Below are 24,424 nucleotides of genomic sequence, written 5' to 3'. Positions count from 1 at the left end.
AATTATATTTCTTCATCATTTTATTTTTTTATTCTAAAAATTTTTCTATGAGAATTTTCGTCAAACAATTGTTAATTATGTATAGTTTTATATTATTTCTTGATGTGATATACAAATTTCTTCCTATATTTTATTTATTGTATTAAATTGATAAAATATATAATTCGATTATTAAAACTTTTATATAATTCTAGTGTAACAAAATTGATAATAAAAATAATATATATTTTATTTTAATAATTTAAAGTTAAAATATATGAATTTTTACTATATTAATAAGGATAAATACTTTTAAAAATATTTAAGTTTTACTAGAATTTAATTATGCTAAAAATTAGAATATGTAAAAAATAATATTTAATTATTTTGTACAAATACTAAAATTTAGTTTTAGTAAAAATAGAAGTTTATCTTAATTTAATTTAACAAAAGGTTTGAAAGAGTCCATTACTTAATAAAAAGACTTGATGACTAAATTGAATTTTTTATTAAACATAATCTATTCATTGTCTTGAATTTGGATGAAAGAGATAATAGTTAGTTTTATTAAAAGATAAGTAGCTTCCATTATAATAAACAAATTAAAAAATAATTTATATATTACACTAAAAAATCAGATAAATAATATAACACTAAACCTAATTAATGATCATTTAATGAAAATTTTGATGTGAAAAAAGAATTTTTAGTATAAAATTATAAAATAAAAAAAATATAATTTTTAAATATTAAGAGCTGATTAGTAGAATATAAAAAAAATGTAAAAATTAAAAAATAACTAGTCCTTTTTGTATTGTTGATAGAAGGATGTTTTAAGGTGATATAATATATTAAATATCTAAAATTTAAAATATTTAATTAAATTATAAACCATCAGACTTTATTCTTAGGATCAAGTAAGAAAATTGTAAAAAGATTTGGCTTTTGACTAACTCTAATTACTGTGACCTTTTCTAGATTTAGCTTTGTAAAAGGTCGGCTATAACAAAACAAAAGAGACAGTTAATATTTATAAAGAATTTTATAGGCGCCAAGAGCAGCTTCCATGTGGGTGGGTTGCCTTTGATTGAAGCACATGACAGTGAACGCACAACAGAGAAAGGGAAGTGCAGCAGCTATTCTCATGCAACTAAAAGTGGGTTGCCCACGAAATCCCAAACAAATCTCTTATAAACAATTAATAAACTCAAACACGACAGTAGACCTTCCATGTTATCTTCACGCTCAATAATGACATACAGTAGTACTTAAAACATAAATTTTTACTTCTTTTATCTCACTTCCTCACTTCCTGGATCCTACTCTTTCTTTCACTGTCACCCACTTCAGCATTTGCTTGAGAAAATTCTCTGTTTCTCCAAAAGAAGGGGTTTTTAACAGGTTCAAAAGATTTGAGACTTTTATTTGAACCCACGTCAGCACTTTTAGTAGAAATTGTAAAAGTTCTCAGTTCTTTTCCAAAAAAGTGGATAGGAAACTTTGTTCTTGTTTCTGGTGTGGAGAAAGATTGTTTTGGTTTGGCTGTTTCTTGTGTATGTTATTGAGTAATGGGGGAAGAAGAAGTGCTGGTTAGACCAGGGAGGTCTCTTGCTGAGACTCCTACTTATTCTGTAGCTTCAGTGATTACTGTGTTGGTTTTTGTGTGCTTTATTGTTGAGCGCTCTATTTACAGATTTGGAAAGGTAATCTCTGTTTTGTTCTCGAGAAAATGCAAGACATTGTGTTTGAAATCACAGTTACTTCATTTGGACCCCACTGATGAATTCACTTAAAATTTCAAATGTTGGGGGGCAGGGCTACTTTTGTTACAATGGCCTGTTTGGTCGCTGAGAAAATGTGGGATTGATGAAAAACTAGCTTTCAGCTGTATGTTACCATTAGGGAGTTGGGTCCCACCAAGCTATTTGGAAAATGCTGGAGTAAAATGCTGTTACATTTCTCTTTTTAGTTGCTTAAATTTTTCTTTTTTCTTTTTTGGGTATTTTAGGCAATTGGTTTTGGCTTTAGTGGATTTGGAAATGGTTCGGTTGATTTGAAGGACTTTATTTGATGAATACTTGATTTTCAGTTTGCTCTATAGAAGGAAAGCAAAATGATAAATTCTCAATTAGGAGAAGAAATGTCTGATTTTTATGCTTGGTGTGTGCAGTGGTTGAAGAAGACTAGAAGGAAGGCTCTATTTGCTTCTTTGGAGAAAATTAAAGAAGGTGAGCGTTTAGTTCATTCATATAAATAAGTTTGAGTTTATTGATATGTGTATGGGTCTTAATCTGCTTGGTTTTATGTAATGTACATTTTGTTAACTTATGTATTTGTGCAAGTTTCTTCCTTTTTCCTGTCTGTGCTTTATGATGTTGTAGGAGTTGAAACATTTACTGATATTGGGATTTGGGTATTGATCTCCATGTGTTTTGCTGCTTTTTTTTTTTTTTCCCCTTTCTTCTTCTTCTTGTTAGAGCTGATGCTGCTTGGGCTAATATCTTTGTTGTTGGCGCAATGGGCAAGATGGATATCTGAGATATGTGTAAATTCGTCTCTTTTCAGCAGTAAATTCTATCTTTGCTCCAAGGAGGACTATGGCATTACTGAAGATGTCTTGTTTGAGAGTTCATCATCATCATTTTTTCTTAACAAATCTGATATTCCCCCTAAAGGAATAACTATTCGAACATCTCATCAGTGTGGTGAGGTAAATTGCTTCTCTTTCTGTTTGGACTTTATTGAGTAATCATTTCTTGGTGGTTGAGCTAGTTGGCATAATTATGATGGGGCGATTGCAGGGTCGTGAACCATTTGTTTCACTAGAGGGTCTTGAGCAGCTCCACCGGTTTTTGTTTGTTCTTGGGATCACTCATGTTCTATACAGCTGTTTAGCTGTTGGTCTGGCCATGAGTAAGGTACCTACATCTTCATATTTCTTGTATAAATAGGCCTGCCAATGATTCTTTCTGTTAAGCAGATATCTTGACACCTTACAGAAACAAACTTGCTATCCTGTCTTCCATAAATTGAATGAATCCATGACCTGTTAGGTTCATAATACTTATCACATCTATTTAAACGCTACGCTGTTATCATTATGCAATTTGGTCTTCTTCAATCAATGCGGGGGCTTATTCTTTTGCATTTGCCTATCTTTATAGATTTACAGTTGGAGGAAGTGGGAAAACCCAGCTAGCATAACGATTGACGGGAGCTTGCAAGGTACATAGATTAAATAATGAAAATAAGCTGATCACTTGACTCTGGCTAATCCTTTCAATTAGTAGATTTTCTTTTTGCCTACATTAGAGGTTTAACAGTCAATTGATAGCGTGTTGTCAAGAATAATAGACCAGAAGATTTTCAGTTTGGGGCCATGTGACAATTATAGGTGCAATATGTAGGAGGAATGGCTTACTCTTTTAGTCCAGAAAATCAGAGCTCCTTGTAAATGTTGTCACATAAAGAAGGAAGTCTTTAGCCAACTGGTCTGGATTGTAGCTTATACCAACTCTATATACTATTTTAGAAATGCATTTTGGACATGATTTCTTCAAGATGAATTTAAGTGGACTAAGCCTAAGCCTAAGGAGATCATGTTGGACCACTTTTATTGGAGAGGAGAAGGGGTTAAATACAATAAACATAATACAAGGAAAATTTCTTGAAGAGAGGGAGATATATCATAAATATATATTTTCTATTATCAAAGCATACAAGACATACTCTATCTCTTACATGAGATAGCTTCTCACCTCTACCAAACTACTAACATTATAAGCTATTTATAATAACACTTACATTACCCTTCACTTACAAACTTAATTATTCATATTCGTGACACTTAATACTCTAAATATATAACCTTTCATATACTTAGACCTTCAACCTAACCATAGACTCTTCACATACTATATAACCATTATTGACTCTTGAAATAACATTAATAAATACTTAATAATTTAAGTTTACTATTTTAAACAGATCACACTAAGGAAAAAATGAAGTAAGAATATAGCTCTATGCTAAAGTGATGTAGTTACTAGTTAACTTAAGAAATCTGTCTTCCCAGACAGGACATATGTACAAGACTATTGGTTAAAGAGTAGATTGCAGAACTATGTGTTTATCTCAATGATTAGGCAACTGAAAAAAAACAGGTTTGTGCTGTCGAACTGAAAACTTAACTTCAAACACATTGGGGATATATTTTGCGTGATTTTATACCATGGTCTCCTCATCTTATTGAAGACTGCATATGATATTAGCAATCACACAACATATTGCTAATTGTACAGTAAACTTTTGATTCTTTTTGGTTCATTCTTTAAGTTCTGATTTCTTTTTTCTATGTTTGTGTTGCTTTCCCCTCTATGTTTCTCCATAGGATCCAAGTTTTTATTGTGTTAGCTTCTCTGCTTGTGATTCATTTTACAGCAAAGAAAAACAAAGTGATGAGGCGACAATCAACCTTTGTTTTCCACCACACATCCCATCCATGGAGCAGGAGTCGTATCCTCATTTGGATGGTAATTTTCTTTGCTTTTTGTACATAAAATGAAGTTCTCTTAGTGTTGCAAACATAAATTGATAGAAGTATAATTTCTTGAGCATCACTGTGCAAATAAGTTTACAGTAGAGCTAGTCAGGACATATGGAGGTGTCTGATGATTATGTATGATATTCTTGGATATAAGAAGAAAGAAATTTAGATATGCAGGGGGCTGAGAACAGCTGCTTCAGTTGACAAACTGTGTAGTATGATGTGTGCATAGACTTTGCGTCTTTCTTTTTTCCCTTAAATCTTCTTATAGTGTTTGTTTCTTACCTGAACTGGTTCAGTATTTTTTATTATGAAAGTTGTCTACTTGTGCAGCTTTGCTTTCTTCGACAATTCAAGAGTTCTATAAAGAAATCTGACTACCTGGCATTGCGATTGGGTTTCATCACGGTGGGTATCAAACTTCTACCGATGCCATATTTTCATGCGGTCTTCTCTTTAGGGCCTGCTCTTGCCAAGACCATCAAAATAAACGATGTCATATTTATGTTGTCTAGTTCTCAAGTCCACTTCGATCTTCTCCAAGGACCAAGAAAATAGATAAGCCTCCTGAAAGAATCTTCCACTCATGCACTACACCTAGCAGAATGATGATGACTTCCTGACTGTTATATTTGTTCAGCAAGCAAACCACCTGTGTTATATTGAAATTGCGAAAAGGCCTGAACTACTATATTCCTGCCCTTTTCATATCATGCCTAGAAATCTGCATGGATAGAGTTTCACATTTAAAAGATTATCGCTTGGATAACTTTTTCTGGATGAAATCCTTTCAATTTAAAGATTTCTTGCTCAGTGAGTAAGAGTTCAAATTATGCTTCTTCCTTTTTTTTCTTAAACCTGTTTCCTAAAACGTTACATTGCTATTCATATTTTATTTTACTCAAGAATCCATGTGATTGAATTATGCTGTTCTTCTTGGTCATTGATTTTGATCTGGTTTGCATTTGCTGTCATATTTTCTACTGAAATTTTGTTGCATTTTATCCTTTTAATTTTAATCTATTTTATTTTTCCCCATTTTTCAGAAGCACAGATTGCCACTTTCTTACGATTTCCATAAATATATGGTCCGGAGCATGGAAGACGAATTTCATGGCATTCTGGGGATAAGGTATGCATGCAACCTACTTAAAATACAATTTGTAAATCTATTTTATTTTGCTTCGGTTGTCTTAATGCCAAAACCTAACTAGTTCGTGAAACAGTAGCTTATCAATGCCATGATCAGTAGCTGGCCTGAGGATGATAAGCCACATTTCTTTAGTTCTTCATAGTATATTTTTCTCGACATTCAGGCAACAAACCTGTCCCTATGTCACTGGGTATTAGTTCCCTGTTGCCTCTCTTCCTTTTACAGTCTCAAGGACAAGATAAATCTGTTGCTTGCTGTTTATCACGACATGAGTAGCTGTTATCTATTTTCTGAGTTTAAATCTGCAGTCGCTAGCAATATTCAGTTAAAAAATACCTCAATACTGATTGACGTCAAATCCAAGCCATTTACCATTGATAAGACATGTTTTTTCGCAATATGCTTCAGTGAAACCTTGGGGTATATGGCGGGGATCATCCTTTCATGCCATGGTTTCACATGGAATCTCTGAATCCATTTTTCATCAGTTGTGTTGATTCTACAGCACAGCATTATTACATTTTCTTGTTATACTCTTGGCTATGTCTTGGATTTATCTCAGACTCGATAAATGTATCATACCTGAACATAAATTACCTAAATTTAGTTTGTATTGGCTGTCAAGTAACATATTCATTCTACAAGTAGGTAAATATGTGGAGAACTGACTCATTTTTCAAATTTTCAGCTGGCTGCTTTGGGTTTATGCAATAATTTGCATCTTCATAAATATTCATGGTAAGCTATGATTATGCAAACTAAACATTCTTAAGTTTCTGGTCCTAGGATGGTGAAGTTATCTAAATATTGCAGGTCTAAACATTTATTTTTGGCTCTCTTTCATCCCTGCCATTGTAAGCATAACCACTCTACTTGTTATTTTACTTATTTCTCCACAATTATGGCGAGACAGAAATTCATTTTCCATGATTGCTTCATATTTCAAAGCTTGTCATGTTGGTCGGAACAAAACTTCAGCATGTGGTTTCCACTTTAGCACTTGAAATCGTGGAGCAAACAGGTCCATCTGTTGGGACTCAAATAAAGCCTCGGGATGATCTGTTTTGGTTTGGAAAACCTGACATACTGTTAAGACTGATACAATTTATCATATTTCAGGCATGATCTTGGTCCACACCTTATATCTAACACATAGTTCATCTACATTTATGTGCTGTCCCCATTACTTTTTTTCTTTTGTGCAGAATGCCTTCGAGATGGCAACATTTATATGGTCCTTGGTAAGATTCTCTGTCTCCTTTCTGCATGTAATCACATTCCTTCAAACTTCGAAGAATTAGGTGGAACTGGGAATCATGAAGGTTGTAGTTTTTAAGTCTTTCCAACTATGAGAAATGCTGCAGTATTGAATTATCTTGTGCTCTTTTTGTTTAGTGGGGACTTAAGCAGAGATCATGCTTCATGAAAAACCATTTGATGGTAGTAATTCGGCTAACCTCTGGGTATGTTTCTTTTTTCTTTAGCTATGTACTTCTTTTCGAAATCTAACACTTATCAGAATAGTCTCACTTGTAAAGTCTCGGCTCGGAGTCTTGAGGAGTTAAAATTATGATTTGGCTGCCTGTGACCATTTTACATTCACGATATTGAACGAATGCAGGGTTCTTGTTCAGTTCTGGTGTAGCTATAGCACAGTGCCTCTGAATGTCATTGTTACTCAGGTTTGCTGAATTTTCACTTCCTTATTTTTGCTTATTTATGCCGTATTGAAAAGCATCTCTTTACCTGTTTTTGCATAAATAGATCTTCAGCTGCCTGAATGCTGATACTTTCTCTGAACTTTGGTGACTTTAGATGGGTTCACGGTGTAAGAAAGCCTTAGTTGCTGAGAGCGTGAGGGAGTCGCTTCACAGCTGGTGCAAGAGAGTGAAGGAGAGGTCTAAACGTGAATCTGTGCATTCAGTCGCCACAAGATCAGTATGTTCACTTGATACAACAATCGATGAGGGAGACGAAATAACAGTTGCATCAGGCACTCTTTCTCGGTCATCTTCCTTAGCCTCACTGAATGAGGCAACAGTAGCACCTCCTGAACATGCAGAAGATCCTCATGAGACCTCAAACCCTCATCCAGTTGAGCTTTCCTTGCGAATTGAAGAGTACTTAAATGACAGCACATCACATCCTCCCACAATTGACGAAGACGGCAACACAGAGGAACCAAGAGTTGAGACTCTGTCAGAACTGTTTCAAAAGACCTGAGTATTTTTTCCTCTTCTGACACTAAATTTCTTCTTTTTTCCCCTTAATGACCTGAAGTGTCAGCTTCAGCCTCAAAGTGAAAGCTGCATCAGTTTTAGCTTAAAGGAACATCATATTTTAGTTGAGGGATGCATTTTCTTAGGTTAGAAATAGAGAAAGAAGCAAGAAATATCACTTTGTACTGTTTCTTGGAATGTTCTTTCATGGGAAGTACAGACATGCAAAGAGCAGAGGTTATTATACCAGTGTCCCAATCTTTTTGTTGTTCGTTGTGCTTGCTTGCTTGATAGTTGATAAACATCTGATGGCATTAGGCACTATATCTACTGTTTTGTTTCATTCTTGGGAGTGAGGGCCAAACCAGATTCATGTAGGCCGTTGGATATTCAGTATTACGATCAAGATAAGTCAAGTCTTTCATTTTTAAGCCCTTGAATTTTTTCAGCAGCCCTTATTTTATTTTATTGTCCCAGACAAAATCATTATTTTCTTAACAACCATTAAGTTTTTTTTTAAGAAACACCACAGTAATTGGCGTTATTATATCTTCTCAAAAATTAAAAAAAATAAAATAAAAGAAATTGGCTTCATAATGTTAATGTATCAATATACAAAAGCTCAATTGCTCAAAAGCAAAGTATAATAAGTTAATAACTCAATAGACAAATATGATAAGTTCATGAAAATTCAGGTGTCATTTCTTTTCTAAAGAAAGAAAATTTTGTTTAAATTAATTATATTTTATTATTTAACTATTTTTTCTTTATTATTTAACTATGTAAAAATTCGTAGAATTAGCCCTGTAAAATCGAGCTCAAACCAGCCTTGAACTGGAGGAGACCAATTCAGAACCGGTTCCCTCATGTAGAATAAGAATCGTCGGTTTTAGTTCCAATCCAAAAAAATAAATGACAAATTTTCTTGAATATATTAATTATTCTAGTTTATACTTTTTTTTTTTTACACTAGTTGGAATCGATCGGTAACTAGACCACTGATGAACTGACGGTTTCTGAAGCAGAATTGTCGACTCATGAATAATGGCCAAGTCTACTTAGAATTCATACAAAATTAAGGAAAGCTCTTATATAATCTAAGTGTATATCCATACTTATACACCAAATTTAAAAATGAGTGAAATATATTCATTAGTTTTAAATACTTAAGTATGTGTCAACCATTCAATATTAAAATATAAAATATTTATATATATGTATCACTCATGGATTAGTTGCAGTGTATATAGCTAGCATATGCAAAAAATTGCTCTGAAATAACATAACCTAAAACTTAAAGTGCCAAGAAATCTTCTAAATACAAGATATAATATCAATAGTAATCAAAAGAACAAAATGCTAAAAAAAGAATCAAAATAAGGAAAGGGGAGAGAGGCACGATTTTTGTGCTCAGCATAGTCTATTCGGTTATCATTTTATCCTCGGCATAATCTACTGGATTATCGATAGTTGTAGATACTACTATTGATGAAAAGAAAGAGATCGCAAGTCTAAGTGTCGCCATAAAAGGGGAGAGGTGCATAGTTTTTGGGAGGAAAACGTAGAATGATGAAGGCAAAATTCTCTCCCTAAAGATATGAAGCTATTACTTGGATGGACTTCCAACCAAAAATTTGGGAGTGCAACAACTTCTTATTCACTCGGATGCCAAGAGTGTAGTTGAGATAGTGCAAAGGAAAAGGAGGGGTACTCAAAGAATTAGATTATTTCTTTGGCTAGCTTAAGAATAGATTGTCCTCAATAATTACTTCTAAAAGAATTTGAAGGCACTCGATGGATGAAACTAGTTGTCACCATCTTGGAGGACATTATATGTGCAAGTTTCTTAGGATTGTCCCATGGCAAGACAAGTATGAAATTCCTTTGTCTATATGAGAACCCTACTTCTTTATGTTAGGGGTCCTATATTACTAAAAAAAAATATATCGAACAACTTATAAGTGTTAAGATCCAACTAACCACCAAGTAATTTTAATCATTTATGATATTGATTAGATCGAAGCTCGATCCTATCAGTAGACTCTACTCTACTCTTCACCCGTTCGCTTAACAAGCCGATTAATAGCTACGATATGAACTAGCCTTGTGGATTTGGAGGTTTTCGTGAGACTAACACTTTTTTTTTGTACAAAAAAATGCAGGGGTGGTAGTATCACAGAGGATATTTTAGCTCCTGCAACTAAAATTGAAAGGTAAATTGCTATGTTAGTCGCCCAACTTCTGTGTTTGTTTTTAACTATTATATTAGAACTTTCTTTTCCGTAATCTAACTTCCATTTTTATTTCAAATACATTACTTATAAATTTTAAGCATATTTTTTCTAACATAGCATTGGAGCAAGAAAATTCAAAAAACACGATTCATGTCAAACACTACATCAATGTTCATGCTAGAGATTCTCTTTGAATATTTTTTAATATTCTTAATTTTTTTTTTAATATTTTCATATGCTACATTAATGAATAAATTAGCTTGAATTTTGAAATTACTTTCATTTGGAATAATAATAAAAATTATGTTACTAATATATTATTTTAAAATAAAAGCTAAATTTAGGTGACTGATAAAGTAATTTTATAAAAACATTCTTAAAATATATATAGCGCTTTTAAAAGAAATTTATGAATGTTATAAAAATATAGATCGAAGTGTATAATGTTTTTGTAAATGTTTGATTGCAATGTTATGAAAATTATATATTTAAAAAATATAAAAAAATATAATGAAATTTAAATGTTATTTCTTTTGCACAAGTTATAAATTTTAAAAGTTCTTTTAAAAAATTAAAAATGTTTTCTTTTAATTTTGTACAGTTTGAACTAGAGCTAGACCATCTATAAAACCATAAATCAACTGAAAATATAAAAATCGACTAGAGATTCAATGAGGATTCGCATTGATATGGGACAAGACAAGAAAAGAAAAACTAAAAAAGTTCACCCAAGAAAGAACTTGAAGCATATGGTGTAAAACTCACAACCGCAGAGAAACTCAAAAGATTATGTATATTCAAAGAGATTGGTGCACACTAGAAAGTGTCAACTGAAGGCACCAATTAATCTTTGCCTGTGAGAATTTGTCTTTTACAATTGAGAATTATATAATTAGATTTCTTTTGAAATAAAAGGTCATGCAATCATAGATTAGGACTAAGGAGTAGTGTTATTTAAACAATAAGATTCAACTTGGCCATCAAATTTTGCAGTCAGATTCAATTCGACTCTTTTTTATTTTTTTGACCAATTTAATCTTTGAACTTCTCAAATAAGTGCAATTTAGCCATTTACGAGCGAGTCAGTTGGACATGCTCTATCAAGAGAGACAAAAGAGCATGAATGCAAAATCTGAGGACCAAATTGAACTCAAGCGACAAGTTGAAGAGCCATATTGAATTTTATTTTTTAAGTTAAAAATTAGAAAAGTAAATATAAATTTATTTAAATTACCACAAATCTATTAAAACATCAAAGCCAACTCACTATCACCACCAATACTTTTTCATTGCTACCACCAATACTTTTTAAATAAAAAATTTACTAGCATCATCACTAAAAAATAAGGACAGATGAGATCTTACAATCCAACATCACCGTTGTCATCTCTTTATCAACTCTGTATTACTTTCACAAACTAATTTAAAATTTAAATATATAAAAAAATTTAATATATAAATTTAATTCTACTATCAAATCAATTATAACTCAATTATTTTTTTAAAAGAGTCAAATTGAGGTGTATAAAAAAGTGAGTGGCCAAATTGAGTTGCCATTAGAAGTGGGGTGGCCAAATTGGGTTCTATACCATGGGCAACTCATTCTCTCGAAAAAGGGTTAAAATGAATCTATTCAAAGTCTATAGAGATTAAACTGACCATATAAAAAAAGGTCAAATTGAGTTTGACTTCAAAATTTTGAGAACCAAATTCAACTTTAGTCCTATTTGTTTCTCTAAATTTGTTTACATGGGGCTCGGCGGACCATAGATATACTCCCATTTTCTCTTATCCTATTAGGAAAATCATACACCTCTCAATTATTATCCTTTTTTCAGGAACCAGAAATATTGTTTTATCTTGGCATCATGCAAAGAAAGAAAAAGAAAAACCCTGTAATCTTTTTTATTGGCTCGTTCAATAAACAAAATTCAGGAATTGAGTTCACTAGCAGAATAAAAATATTCAAAGCATTAAATTCCAATTATAAATTAATGTGAGGATTTTTTTTTTTATGCAGACTGTAGAACATACAGTTTTTCTAAGTTTTACAAAATGCATCCAGACGATATTATTGGTAGTCATGGGATTTTGAGGTATCAAATATGAACCCTTGTCAGAATCCAGTAATTTACAATTAAAAAATATAATTAGCAAACTATTACAAATGCTTTTAGAGAGTACGAGAGAGGGGAAAATAGACATAGAAGATAAATATAAAAATTTATTAAGCTACAAAGAGTTTCGTTTGTGACTGCAAACATTAAAAATACTGGATTAACTAGGAACATAACAATGTTATCATCAAGAACAAACTAAGCCAACCCCATGAACCAAGCATACTTAATTTGAAAGAAATCAAGAAGGAAAGAAAGACTCTTCTGGGTTGTGAACTAACCCAACTTCAATTAAATTTAAGCAACAAGATCTTCTTCCTTGTGTGTCTCAATGACAAGATCAGACTGTGGATAAGCAACACAAGTAAGAACCCAACCAGCTTCCATCTGTTCATCATCAAGGAAACTACCATCAGACTGATCAAGGGTTCCGGATACAACTTTTCCAGCGCAGGATGAGCAAGAACCAGCCCTGCATGAGTATGGTAGGTCGACACCAGCTTCCTCAAAATGGTCAAGGATGTAGACATCATCAGGGCACTCTAGCTCCTTTTCCCCCTCTGGAGTTATCAGCTTCACTTTGTGTACTGCCATTGCCTTGAACTTTCCTCCACGGCTTGAATTCAAGCCGAAAAGGGCTTGGCCGACATTGGGTAGAGCCCGAAGGCTAGTCACCGGTTGCCGGCGGGTGAAGGAGGTGCTCACTACGGCACTGGAGAGGGCAGTGGAGGCCATGTCTTTTCTTCAGAAATTTTAAAGATGAGAACTTTCTAGCTTTCTTGGTTTGGGAGGCTAAAGGAATTGAGACACAAGAAGTGTAGATAAATGGAAGGCTTGTGGAGATAGTGTGGTTAAGAAATGGAAAGGAGAAGATGTGGCATGGAACCCTATCTGCCACGTGGCAGTCTTTTGTGGCTCGCATTATCTTTTTTTTATTACCACAGAGAATTGGCGAGTGTGGCTAGCACAATCCTACGACAAAGGTTCTTCTGGTGATTATATATTTATAATTTCCTGGCTTGTATATTTGCAATAATAAATCGGTCTTCCTTTGTTAAATGAAGAGCCACTGATGCTCCACATGGAAACCCACAAATCCAAAAATTAACCCAACTGTCCAATTGGGACATAACCTTGACCACATTCAGGAAGATAGGGCAATTGCTAAAATGTAAAATAAAAATCTTCAGTTTGGAAATTTCGTGTGCAAACAAAATGAAACTGTCCCCAGATTTTGCATGGACTCGACATTCCATGGGTAATTCCCCTCTTGTATTCCTCTTTAAGTAAACTTTTAAAGAATCTCATTTCCAGGCCGCAATAGCAGCCATTTGAATCATTTCGAACTTCGCCCAAAAAAGAAACAAAAAAAAAAAAAAAAATCAAGTCGACCAAAAAACCTGTCAAGATTTCATTCCGCTTAAAGAAAAGGAAATTACATTGACGATACAAAAGTAGGCGTTTCAACAACTAGTGTATGCACATAATTCTGAAGCACAAAATTCATTTCTTCAAGCTTTTGCCCCCTGGATAGTTTCTGCTTCCAAAGATGTGCAAATAACAAAACAAATTCAGGAAATGGGGCAATTAGGGATCAGTTCTTACATAGGGAACCTATTTGTAAAACATGAAAAAGGAAAAAGTGACAGGCGTTTGATATAATTTGCTAACTTCACAGATTATAAGAACAATCTCTTCTAAATTAAGGATTTTCACTTACAGCCGGGGAAAAAAACCAAAAACAATCTCAGGGCTTCCCCTAGTCCAGAGAAAGAAGAATACTCCCCCATCGTCAAACATTTTAATGCATCTGTAAGATGGCCGTCCCATCCTAGATAACCAGAGGCTTCCTCAAAATTTATTATCTCAAGAAGAATGTATGCCCAGAGAAGCTCCCAGGTCTTTCTCCTCAATTCAGTTTAGTCACACTTGATGTTTCTGTAGATCCTCCTCACAAACAAATTGGAACCCAAATAACCAACAGCTCCTGCATATACAAACAAGCATTAGCTAAAAATGACAATTGGCACATACAATATGCACAGTTGCCTAGTGTATATTTTCATCACCCCGCAAAAATGGGAGCATTCTGGAAATGGAACAAGTAATCTCTTGCTTTATCCAAGAAAAGGTCTTTCAATGATTAAATACATGGCTAGAGACGATTTAAATTGTACTCATCAGGACTCTGATCTCAGGAATTGTTCAAATGGCATTTTCTCTACACTTAAAAATAGGCAGTACTACACTACATATGCTAAAAGATTTCAATTATGGGTATCCTAAAGTTAAGACAGATATAATGATATGTGTGACTTCAAGGATTCCAATTTTCTTTCACAGTACTCCTAAAAAAATTTTCAATATAATATATAATACTTCACGTTCATTGCTGGCAAAGAACTCCCATATACAAGCAACAATTTACATCAGCATATGATAACAAATTACTAGAGAGCCGCAGAAAGTACCAAGTCAATAGAAGGCTTACAATCTGATACAGATAGAAAGGGAATTTGAAAGACAACTTACCGCAAAGGATTCCTAAACCAAGACAGAACATCAAAGTGTATCCAAAGTAGAAGCTTGTCTGGAAGAAGCCCGACATCTTAGTCTTCACGTAATAGTAATATATTGAGTACAAGTACACATAAACAGCTGTTGACGCAGCAGAGAAAAATGATGTCCACTGCCAGTGATAGTTCTCAGCATTGAGCAAGAAATATGTCCCGACGATTGTCACACACACAGTGACAATAATGAGAATCAGAAAAACAAGTAACATGAAGCCGTATACATAGTAGACCTGTCAGGTAGCATGAGAAGCAAGATTAGCCTCATGTTTAATGCCACGTTAAAATTGTATATTAGGAACTCCCATAAGGAAAAAAGATCTTGCTGCCAAGTAACAGCAGCTTAAAAATTCCGCACTCTACATGCAAAATTTCCAAGGAGACTGCGAGTAGCAAAACTGAAAACATAGGTCAACATCACTTTTGGGAGATAATAATTAGATTTACATTGAATCTTAGAAGAAACAAATCTTGTGCTTTATCATAATATTTCCAACATGATTTATCCTATATGTAGAGGATTTAATTACTATAATTTGAACTTTTAATGTCCACAGGTACGAGATACAGAGGTCAAACACAGAAATTACCCATGTGAAACAAAACTCTGAAGCAGTCATAAAGCTATGTGATTTTGTACTAAAGGGCCAATGACTCAAACATGGCATTCAGATGTTTTTGCTCGTGTCCCATAAACAGTGCAACAAAACTTACCTTGTAATTCCAGAAGGATGTAAAGACAAAATACATCTCAATGAATATGCTGCCAAAAGGTAGTAGCCCTCCCATCAGTGAGACCACAGATGGTGTGAGGTACCATTTCTTCTCAGGAATTGGACGAGGAATGGTCTTCACACGGCATGGATTGTTTGGAGCGCCACTCCAATTTCTTCCAACAACTGTGCCAAGAAGTGCCAGAGGGAATGAAATGAAAGCCCAAATTACAAAAACCACCACCATGGTGCCAAAGGGAATAGCTGCTAAAGACCCATAGAAAATAGCAATTGTGTTCAAGATGAACCCAATCCCAAAGCACATAAATGGAAATAGAGAAGCTGTAAGGATCATTGACTTTATCCAACTTTTACCTGCAATAGTAAGTTTTTAAGAAAAAATTAACAATAAATATTAAAAGACGAGAAAAAAAAAAAACCTAGTCAACTACTAGAGTAAGGTGCATACCACCATGGCGGGAATACATTCCCCCGCTCACATAACCAGAAATGAACGATGTGAGAGCATAACATACAATGAAAGTTGTAACAATTGAACCCCTCCTGAGCCACATAAAAATATTATACATTATTAAATAAAAATAAGGATATGATGATTAAGCAAAAGAAACTTTCTGAAGAACACCAGGGTAGAACAAGTATAAAAGGAAAAATATCGCTTATAGATAACAGAATGTACAAAATCTACAGCAGTACAAAGCAAAGTATTTATAACAGGAGGAAAATGGAGCAAGTACCAAGACATATCACAAAGAAAACTCAAAAGAACACCATAACAGGTACCAAAGTAAAATGTATAATGCTCCTACATTTGTGAAGACTGTTGCAAGTGTTCTGGAGTAATATTTGAACATACCCAACATAAAGTGTCCCAACAATTGCCAACAAGATGACAAGAAGCACAAGCAGTGCTAGCTGAGCACCTGTGCCAACAACAGCTGAAAGAACAACAAGATTGCGAGGTGGACGAAAAACATCACCATGCACAAGTTTCCAACCAGACTCCTCGCTAACATCTCTTTCCTGATGAACAAAGTTCAGTGGTCACCACAGTTTGAAGTGTCAGAATACCTTACAATTTTTTCAAACACCAGGATCCGCTCCATAATCTCCATTAAAAACTCAATCAATTACCAACCGATAGAATGGAATTAAAAGAAATAAAAAAAGTCCCATCAACAAAACAAATACAATATTCATTAGAATTTCTCTGAAGAAAAGCATCACCAGTGTCTCAAGATCATCATCTTCCCGTGCGTACTTGGCATAGTCATTTCTAAGAGTCCTCATCAATATCATCGACACCAAACCGGTGAGGAAGATAACCATCATGAAGGAATTGAAAATGGAGAACCAATGAATCTGCATGTTTGGAGATGCATCCACAACTAAGTGAAACCCAAAAAAGGGGGCAGAGATAGCTAAATAGAAAATAACATAATCCTAAAACCATTTTCCTCTTGCCAGAAACAAGACATGGGAATAAAGGTGAATATTAGAGAAAAAGTTACAATGTTACCTGGTGCTCAAAGAAAGGGTGGTCCAAATACACATCAAAACGACGTGCAAAAGTGATATTTGTTGGAAGCCATTTGACAGAATATGTCATGTCCACTATCCTTCCAGTTTCTAAGGGCTTTGGATTGTCTTGTGTAAGATTGACATGAATAATCTGCAACAAGGGAAATTCAATATGATAATATTAGATGTCAATACTCTCTTAGAAGTCATATGGTCATAGCCAGACTACATACCTGATCTTTATTATATCTAACAGTAATGCTCTTGTGTGTGTAAAGAACATGCTTGCCGTTATCACTGTTCTTGTCAGGACGCAACTCACCAACAAAACCTAGAGGATTATAATAATTTCCAGAGTGAATTATCAGATTATAGTCGGAGAGAGAAAGAGAGAGAGCAAAGATTACTTTAGTCTATACATACCCCACAGTGGCAGGTCATCTGAACTTGCAATTGGAACATCAAAATCAAGCAGCAAGAGACATGAACACAGAAAAGTCGATAGTAAGCACCCCATCATAACACAGATAACCATAATATGCTCCAATTCTAAAGCACACTAAGAAAGAAAAAGGCATTTGGAGGAATATGAAATCATATCCCTAAGCCCAACACACACACTAAGTATACATGTTAATACGCACCCATGCTAGGAAACATAAAAGGAGCTCTAGCTGACAAATTAACAGGATCAAATCAATGCAACAAGCCAAATTTATTGTAGTGCTCCAAGGGCAAATTAACAGAATTAGCAAGGCAATTTTTTGTAGACTACATTCTATATGTTCATTTGAACTCTAAATAATAACAAAAGTTCCAGTTGTCACTTTTCTAAATTCTGAACCTGATGGAACTGAGCACAGTAAAGAGAGTTATTATACTACTTAGGGGAGTAAAAGCTGTTTTGGAGGCAGCATAATCAGAAAACATAACTGTGACACTGTATTAGATAAAGCCAAGTCACCCGCATGCGCCTTTGATTTAGATAAACAATATGTCCCTTTGCACTCTAATCCAAACAAGCATCATTAACATTACAACTATTATCATTATCAATGCCATCATCATAATTCTGACTTGGCTTTCCTTAGACAACTGCATCAGTATTAGCATAAATCCTTCACTACTAAAGGTGCTCCTAAAACATTTATACTAAATATTGCGCCTTGTATTTGAAAGATTGACATTTTTCAGTGTTTTCCTAGATACTTGACTACCGTTAGCAATAATTTGATTTGAATTTCATTACAAAGAGTAACATTTATCAGTATAGGCTACAGAGCATACCCATGAAGAATTCAAACCAATAGTTGTTCTCAATTGCATCCTTGAAAATTTTGACTCTTGCTTCGTCAAGCTCAAGTGAACAAATGGTACCTCTTTCCACATTCTCTGTTACAAGTAAACAGAGTTAACAATGCAAAAATAGGTCAGGAAAATTGAACAAAATCCTATCCACGCTACATCACACAAGTCCAATATCTTAGAAAAGATTTACATACTCTGGAACTTTATGTCAATCTTGCTATCAATAAGTTCATTTCCTCCCAAGACCTCACCAAGGCCACCCCATTTGTGCCCAGCACTGCCAGATGGATGGCAAAATGGAAGGCTGTAATAATTGTACGTTTCTTGTGGATTATTATAAGGCCCAATCTTATTCACCCAAAGAGTAACCGACTCATCTTGTTGGTACTGTAGAAAGACATAAAATTAAACAAAAGAAGGAGACGCCTAATATAAATATTAATTGACATTGGAACAATAACAAAACAGAGTCCTAGTCAAAATTTTAAAATAACAAAAAGGATTTCAAATATAACCAGGAAAAAACAGTAAATAAAACAAGAAAACATGTTAGTCAGTGCTATTGTGCAAGTAAAAAAGATACTTTCATATAAGTTAGGACATCCATTTTGATCATAATCAGACGAGAATACTAATCTGCTCATATACTATCAGAAACTTATTTACTGTAATAGGTTGCAGATGAAAATTCCACTCATTGATCACTACTGGGAATAGAATCCTTCTCATGCTCCAAGACTTAGTTAACTTTCTAAAAATATGCTCCCATAATCACAAAATACTGCCTTAGTAAAATTCCTTCATTCCTCAGATTTAAAGAATTCAAAAAGCCATAATAAAATCAGATAAAATAACTAAAGGTTGCACCTTACTGGTATGATGATGAAAACAAAGAGCATATACAATTGGTAAAAGTTATGTCTCAATTAGATTCACAGGTTCATAGCTGGAAATGCTTTCTACCTTTGTCTAGCACAATCTAAAAGAGGGTGCTCCCTTTTTAAGCTCTCTCAGTCTCAAAGTTCAACCAAGCAACATATATATAGTTAAAATAAACATCATTGCCCATATAACGCATCTGGAATTTGCACAGAGCTCAATAATTCCTAAAACCACATTTCAAGAACGAAATTCCCTCGACAGTATATGTAAGATATTTAGCTCCATTTTGTTTGCCAAGCACAAGGACTATTAAACCTCTTGAGCAAGATACATTACACATGTTTTAGATGACCAAACAATGGCACTTCCACAAAGCTCATAAGCCCTCTTCGAAGAAGCAACACAAGACGGAATATGACCACAACTGTAATACTACTATTAAAAGATGTTAAATCAGCTTCAACTCTATGCAAATGGTAGCTAAATCCAATCAATGCAATCAAATATGTTCATGAAAAAACAATAATTGATACTACTCATCATAGATATTTTCTCAGAGTTCATTCAGCATAGATAAGGCAGTAATCAGATCCAATTTACAAGAATAAGTTCCAATCCAGTTTTTATTAAGGTAATTAACATATTACTACGTTACATTTCAAGAAAGTTTACTGGATAATTGTTTTTATTAGCACAAACAGGTGGGGAATTTCTACATTACAAACTCAACTGTCAATTTCCAGCAAAACAAAGAGTGTGAGTTCAAACAGAAGTATCTATACGTGCACGAACACAAACAAACTTAATAACGTAAAAACACAACTAGAGATCTAAAAGCCCTAATTCACAATCTATAAAATTATATTCATCCATACCAAAATTCAACGAATCAAAACGACCGAAAAGGACAGAGCAGAAAAATTAATAATAAGGAAAAAAAGAAACTATCAGATCTGAGTCTTCCTCGAGAACTAAAAATCGCTATATATCAAGATCTATAAATTACAACCGAGTTAACCAAAAAAACTTAGGGTTTGAGTAATTAATTCACCTTGTGATCCGACTCGGAAGCGAGGACGGGAGAGAGGAGGAGAATAAGAGAAATGAACGCGAATAAGGAAATGGCGGGTGATCGGATTCGGACCGTGGTGATGGAGGCAAAGGCGGAGGAGGAGGACATGGCGATCGCCGGCGAAAGCGGGATCTGGCGGGTCAAGATTCGAGTCAAGCAGAGGTCTATTTAGTGCTTACGTATGGATACGTTTCGGGTTAAGTTTTTATCAGCTCTGATTTGCCTCTTTCTCTTTTTATCAAAGAAAGACAGAGAGAGACAGAAAGAGAGTGACGAGAGCTAATGGCGTTTTCAGATTTGGGGCTCGTTGGAGCGGTACGTAGATTACACAGACTTTGATTTCGTTCAAATAAAGAAATGAAAATTGAAAGGAAGTAATTTTAATTTACATGGTGGGCCCTTTTTTTTACCCAATTGGCCCAACCAACACTGACTTCATTTCTTTTGTATGAATCTTGGGCCTGGCATTCGGGTAACCTAGTTCCGATGTAGCCGCAATTGGATCATCTCGAGCTGTAGTTATTTCGACTTACGGTTCAACTATGACCTCAGTTTCTCAAATCTATATATATATATATACTTTTCTCTTTGTTCTTGATAATTTTTTTATAATTTTTTTATATTTTAATAAATTAATTTTTACTAAAAATATCTAAATAAAAAATTACATAATTTCTTATTAACTATCATTTAATAATCATCGTCTTAATGGTTTATTTTATTTTATTTTATTTTATTATTAAAAATTTCAATAACAATAAAAAATATTTACATGGTTGATTATATAACTCTTTATTTGAAATATCTTCTCTTCTAAAAAGATAAATAATTTTTTATACACATTTTTATTAATACTCATAGAAGTCTCTTTTTTTTCTTACTATGTTTTCAACTTAATGTTTCCATAAATTTTCTTATATTTTAATAAATTTAGTCTACTACTATAAATATTTAAATAAATAAATTAGATAATTTTTTATTAATCATCGATTAATAACTATCATTTTGTGATTTATTTAAATTTATTTTATTACTAAATACTCCAATAATAATAAGAAAATACATATATTGTTAACTATATGTAACTTTTTATTTGAAGTTTTCTTTTCTATAAAATAAATAAAAAATTTTCTTTATATTCTTCTCAATGCTTATAAAAACTTTTATATAGAGAGACATATTCACATTCATTCTAAATTCTTACTTCTATTCAAGTTGAAATGATATGTTTGTTGTATTTTTTTATCAAGTCAAATCAAATAGTGTAATAATAATAATAATTATTATTATTATTAATGGAATTAAATTATTTTATATACAATTACTTATACTAATACTTACTCGGTATGTATATAAATTTTAAACTACTTATCGTTTGAAATATTTCAATAATATTTAATTAATTAAAACTATTTTAGTCAATAACAATTTATTAACTATATTTAAATAAATAAAATTAATAATTAGCAAAACAATTTAAATATCTTTATATGTAGTATATTTATGCTATATATTTTATGATTTTTAACTAGCTTTTCTTTCTCTTTTTAACAATTTTTTATAAATTTTCTTGTATTTTGATGAATTAATCTATTACTAAAATATATGAAAGCATGATTTTCAGCTTGCTTTTCTCTATCTTTTTGATAATTTTTTATAATTTTTTTATATTTTGATGAATTAATTTACTACTAAGAATATCTAACTATCATTTAATAAGCATCATCTTAATAGTCTATTTTAATTTATTTTATTATTAAATATTTTAAAAATGATAAAAAATATTTAAAAATATTTATATTGTTGATTATACAACTCCTTATTTGGAATATTTTCTCTTCTAGAAGATAAATAAATTTTCTTATGTATTTTCGTTAATACTCATAAAAGTCTCTTTTTTTCTTACTATATTTTCAACTTAATTTTTCTATGAATTTATTTTTGTATTTTGATGAATTTAGTCTATGATTATAAATATTTAAATAAATAAATTAGATAATTTTTTATTAATCAACAATTAATAACTATCAGTCTCTGATTTATTTTAATTTATTTTATTACTGAATACTCCTATAATAATAATAAAATACTTACCTTGTTAACCATATATAAACTCTGATTTGAAGTTTTTTTATAAGATATATAAATTTTTTTCTTTATATTCTCCTCAATGCTTGTAAAAATATATATAAACATATACTCACATTCATTCTAAATTTTTACTTTTATTCAAATTGAAATGATATATTTATTGTATTTTTTTATCAAGTCAAATCAAATATTATTATTATTATTATTATTATTATTTGAATTAAATTACTTTACATACAATTATTTATGTTAATGCTTACACGATATGTATATTAATTTTAAACTATTTTAAATAATATTAACTAATTAAATTATTTTGGTTAATAGATATTTATTAATTATATTTAAATTAATAAAATTAATAATTAGCAAAAGGAGTTTAAATCTCTATATATACCGTATATTATTTTCTTTTGATATCTTATAATTATACTATATATTTTATCATTGAATGTGAAAAGTCATTTTATATTATCAAGTCGCTTACACTATACATAAATCAATTTTCACATATCATATATAAAATATTTTATATATGAATAACTTGATATATATATATATATATATAATAAATTATATATTCTTATTTCAAAATTTAAAATTTAATTATAAAATTATTTTATATATTTTTGATATTTTACTAAGTTCTTATGATATAAAACCATTTAATTTATAATTTTATAATTTTTAATAAAATTAATTTATAATTTTATAATTTTTATTTTATTAAAATGAGCCGCTCAAAGAGCGGGTATTTATCTAGTTTAAATGTAAATCAAGTTCGATGAAAGGTATAGGCAAAGTTGTAATCAAGTTGAATCGAATATTATGAGATTTGAGCTCGACCCATAAACTTCAGAATTTAGAATTCAATTTGAACTTGATTGAGTCTTGTCTTTTGAGTTTACACTTAATTTTAATAATATATTTGAAATATAAAAGGATAAAATTATAAAATTGTAAAAGTTCATATTCGATTGAATTCGTTTTTCGATGTCAAGCTCAGCTTGATACTATATTTGAGTTCAACTTTGGTTGATTCAATTAGTATAATCAAGCTTTTAGTAAAATAATAAAAGCTTAATCAAATTTGCAAACTTGTTGAATTACATACTATTAAGTTTGATATGAATCATCAAGCTACACCAATATTGTTCAAAGCGATTCTGAATAATTCACGAGTTGGTTCAACTCATTACACCTTAATATAAGCAATCTTTATTTTAACAAAATGATAAAAAAATATTATGCATTGATATAGAGATCACGACCAATCCTATTATTGGTTAAATTATTGATTTATTGAAGGTATTCTATGGTTGTAAGGACCTTACATATTTTTTTCATTAAAGCAAACTTCATCCTAGGTCCTTCCTTCCCCTTCTCCACGAAATCCATTTGCCCTAGCTCTATCTCTCTCTCTCTTTCTCTCTCTCTCTCTCTTTTCATTTCATCATCATCCGACCCTAGTTGCCACAAAAATTCTGCTAGATACCCTTGTCGATGTTGTGAGATTTCTTTTGTTGTTTGTTTCATCGGAAATGGCTTGGTGATGATGACACATGGAGGCAAGTGTTTATTGTAGTTGCTGCTACTAGTTCACATAGTTATCGGCATTTTTCTTGTTATCTTGACACTAAAAATGAGATTTCCAATCCTAAAGAACCCCTAACCTAAGCTAGCTAGCCTTTGATGTCATCTTATCAATGATCAAAGTTGTGCACTTCTCATTAGAGCGGCTCAGATTTTAGGCTTTTTGGCAATCTTCCGGTGGTTGCTTGGTAAAGGCAATCGTATATTCAGGCTCCCCTTGTCTTAATCTATGAGTAGATACTTATGGATTGAATTTTCATCACCGTAAAAAGTTTCCTAATCTAGTGACCTTGGACGCATGCTAATGAGCAGATGCTTTATCTTGACTTCTTAGCCTTTTTGTGTGTTAGTGTCGTAATATGATCCATCTCGATATGACAATGTCGAACCCAAGTTCAATTT

General features: G+C 32.4%; 3 protein-coding genes across 3 annotated transcripts; 1 reads left to right on the top strand and 2 right to left on the bottom strand.

Moving 5' to 3' along the window:
• The first annotated feature begins 606 nt into the window (after positions 1-606).
• On the top strand, positions 607-8,304 carry LOC8267737 (MLO-like protein 4). Its single transcript, XM_002530626.4, has 15 exons — positions 607-1,682; positions 2,150-2,207; positions 2,457-2,689; positions 2,781-2,897; positions 3,144-3,204; positions 4,420-4,511; positions 4,859-4,933; positions 5,572-5,657; positions 6,367-6,416; positions 6,492-6,532; positions 6,627-6,797; positions 6,884-6,919; positions 7,074-7,141; positions 7,300-7,360; positions 7,494-8,304. Exons 1-15 carry the CDS (start codon positions 1,548-1,550, stop codon positions 7,899-7,901), a joined length of 1,692 nt encoding a protein of 563 aa, XP_002530672.1. The 5' UTR covers positions 607-1,547; the 3' UTR covers positions 7,902-8,304.
• Positions 8,305-12,335: 4,031 nt separating this feature from the next.
• On the bottom strand, positions 12,336-13,066 carry LOC8267738 (ferredoxin). The gene has a single exon (XM_002530627.4). It carries the CDS (start codon positions 12,981-12,983, stop codon positions 12,546-12,548), a length of 438 nt encoding a protein of 145 aa, XP_002530673.1. The 5' UTR covers positions 12,984-13,066; the 3' UTR covers positions 12,336-12,545.
• Positions 13,067-13,635: 569 nt separating this feature from the next.
• LOC8278917 (transmembrane 9 superfamily member 1) lies at positions 13,636-20,684 on the bottom strand. The gene is made up of 12 exons (XM_002530628.4): positions 20,318-20,684; positions 18,579-18,771; positions 18,364-18,468; positions 17,500-17,517; positions 17,310-17,407; positions 17,075-17,227; positions 16,783-16,917; positions 16,412-16,578; positions 16,004-16,098; positions 15,536-15,909; positions 14,781-15,054; positions 13,636-14,235 (listed from the first exon to the last, which is right to left on the bottom strand). Exons 1-12 carry the CDS (start codon positions 20,444-20,446, stop codon positions 14,168-14,170), a joined length of 1,809 nt encoding a protein of 602 aa, XP_002530674.1. The 5' UTR covers positions 20,447-20,684; the 3' UTR covers positions 13,636-14,167.
• Between the last annotated feature and the right edge of the window lie 3,740 nt (positions 20,685-24,424).

The sequence above is a fragment of the Ricinus communis genome, chromosome 6 (assembly GCF_019578655.1).
Source record: "Ricinus communis isolate WT05 ecotype wild-type chromosome 6, ASM1957865v1, whole genome shotgun sequence".
Lineage (NCBI taxonomy): Eukaryota > Viridiplantae > Streptophyta > Magnoliopsida > Malpighiales > Euphorbiaceae > Ricinus > Ricinus communis.
Note: the sequence above shows the minus strand (reverse complement) of the source record. Positions and strands in the feature narration are given on the sequence as shown.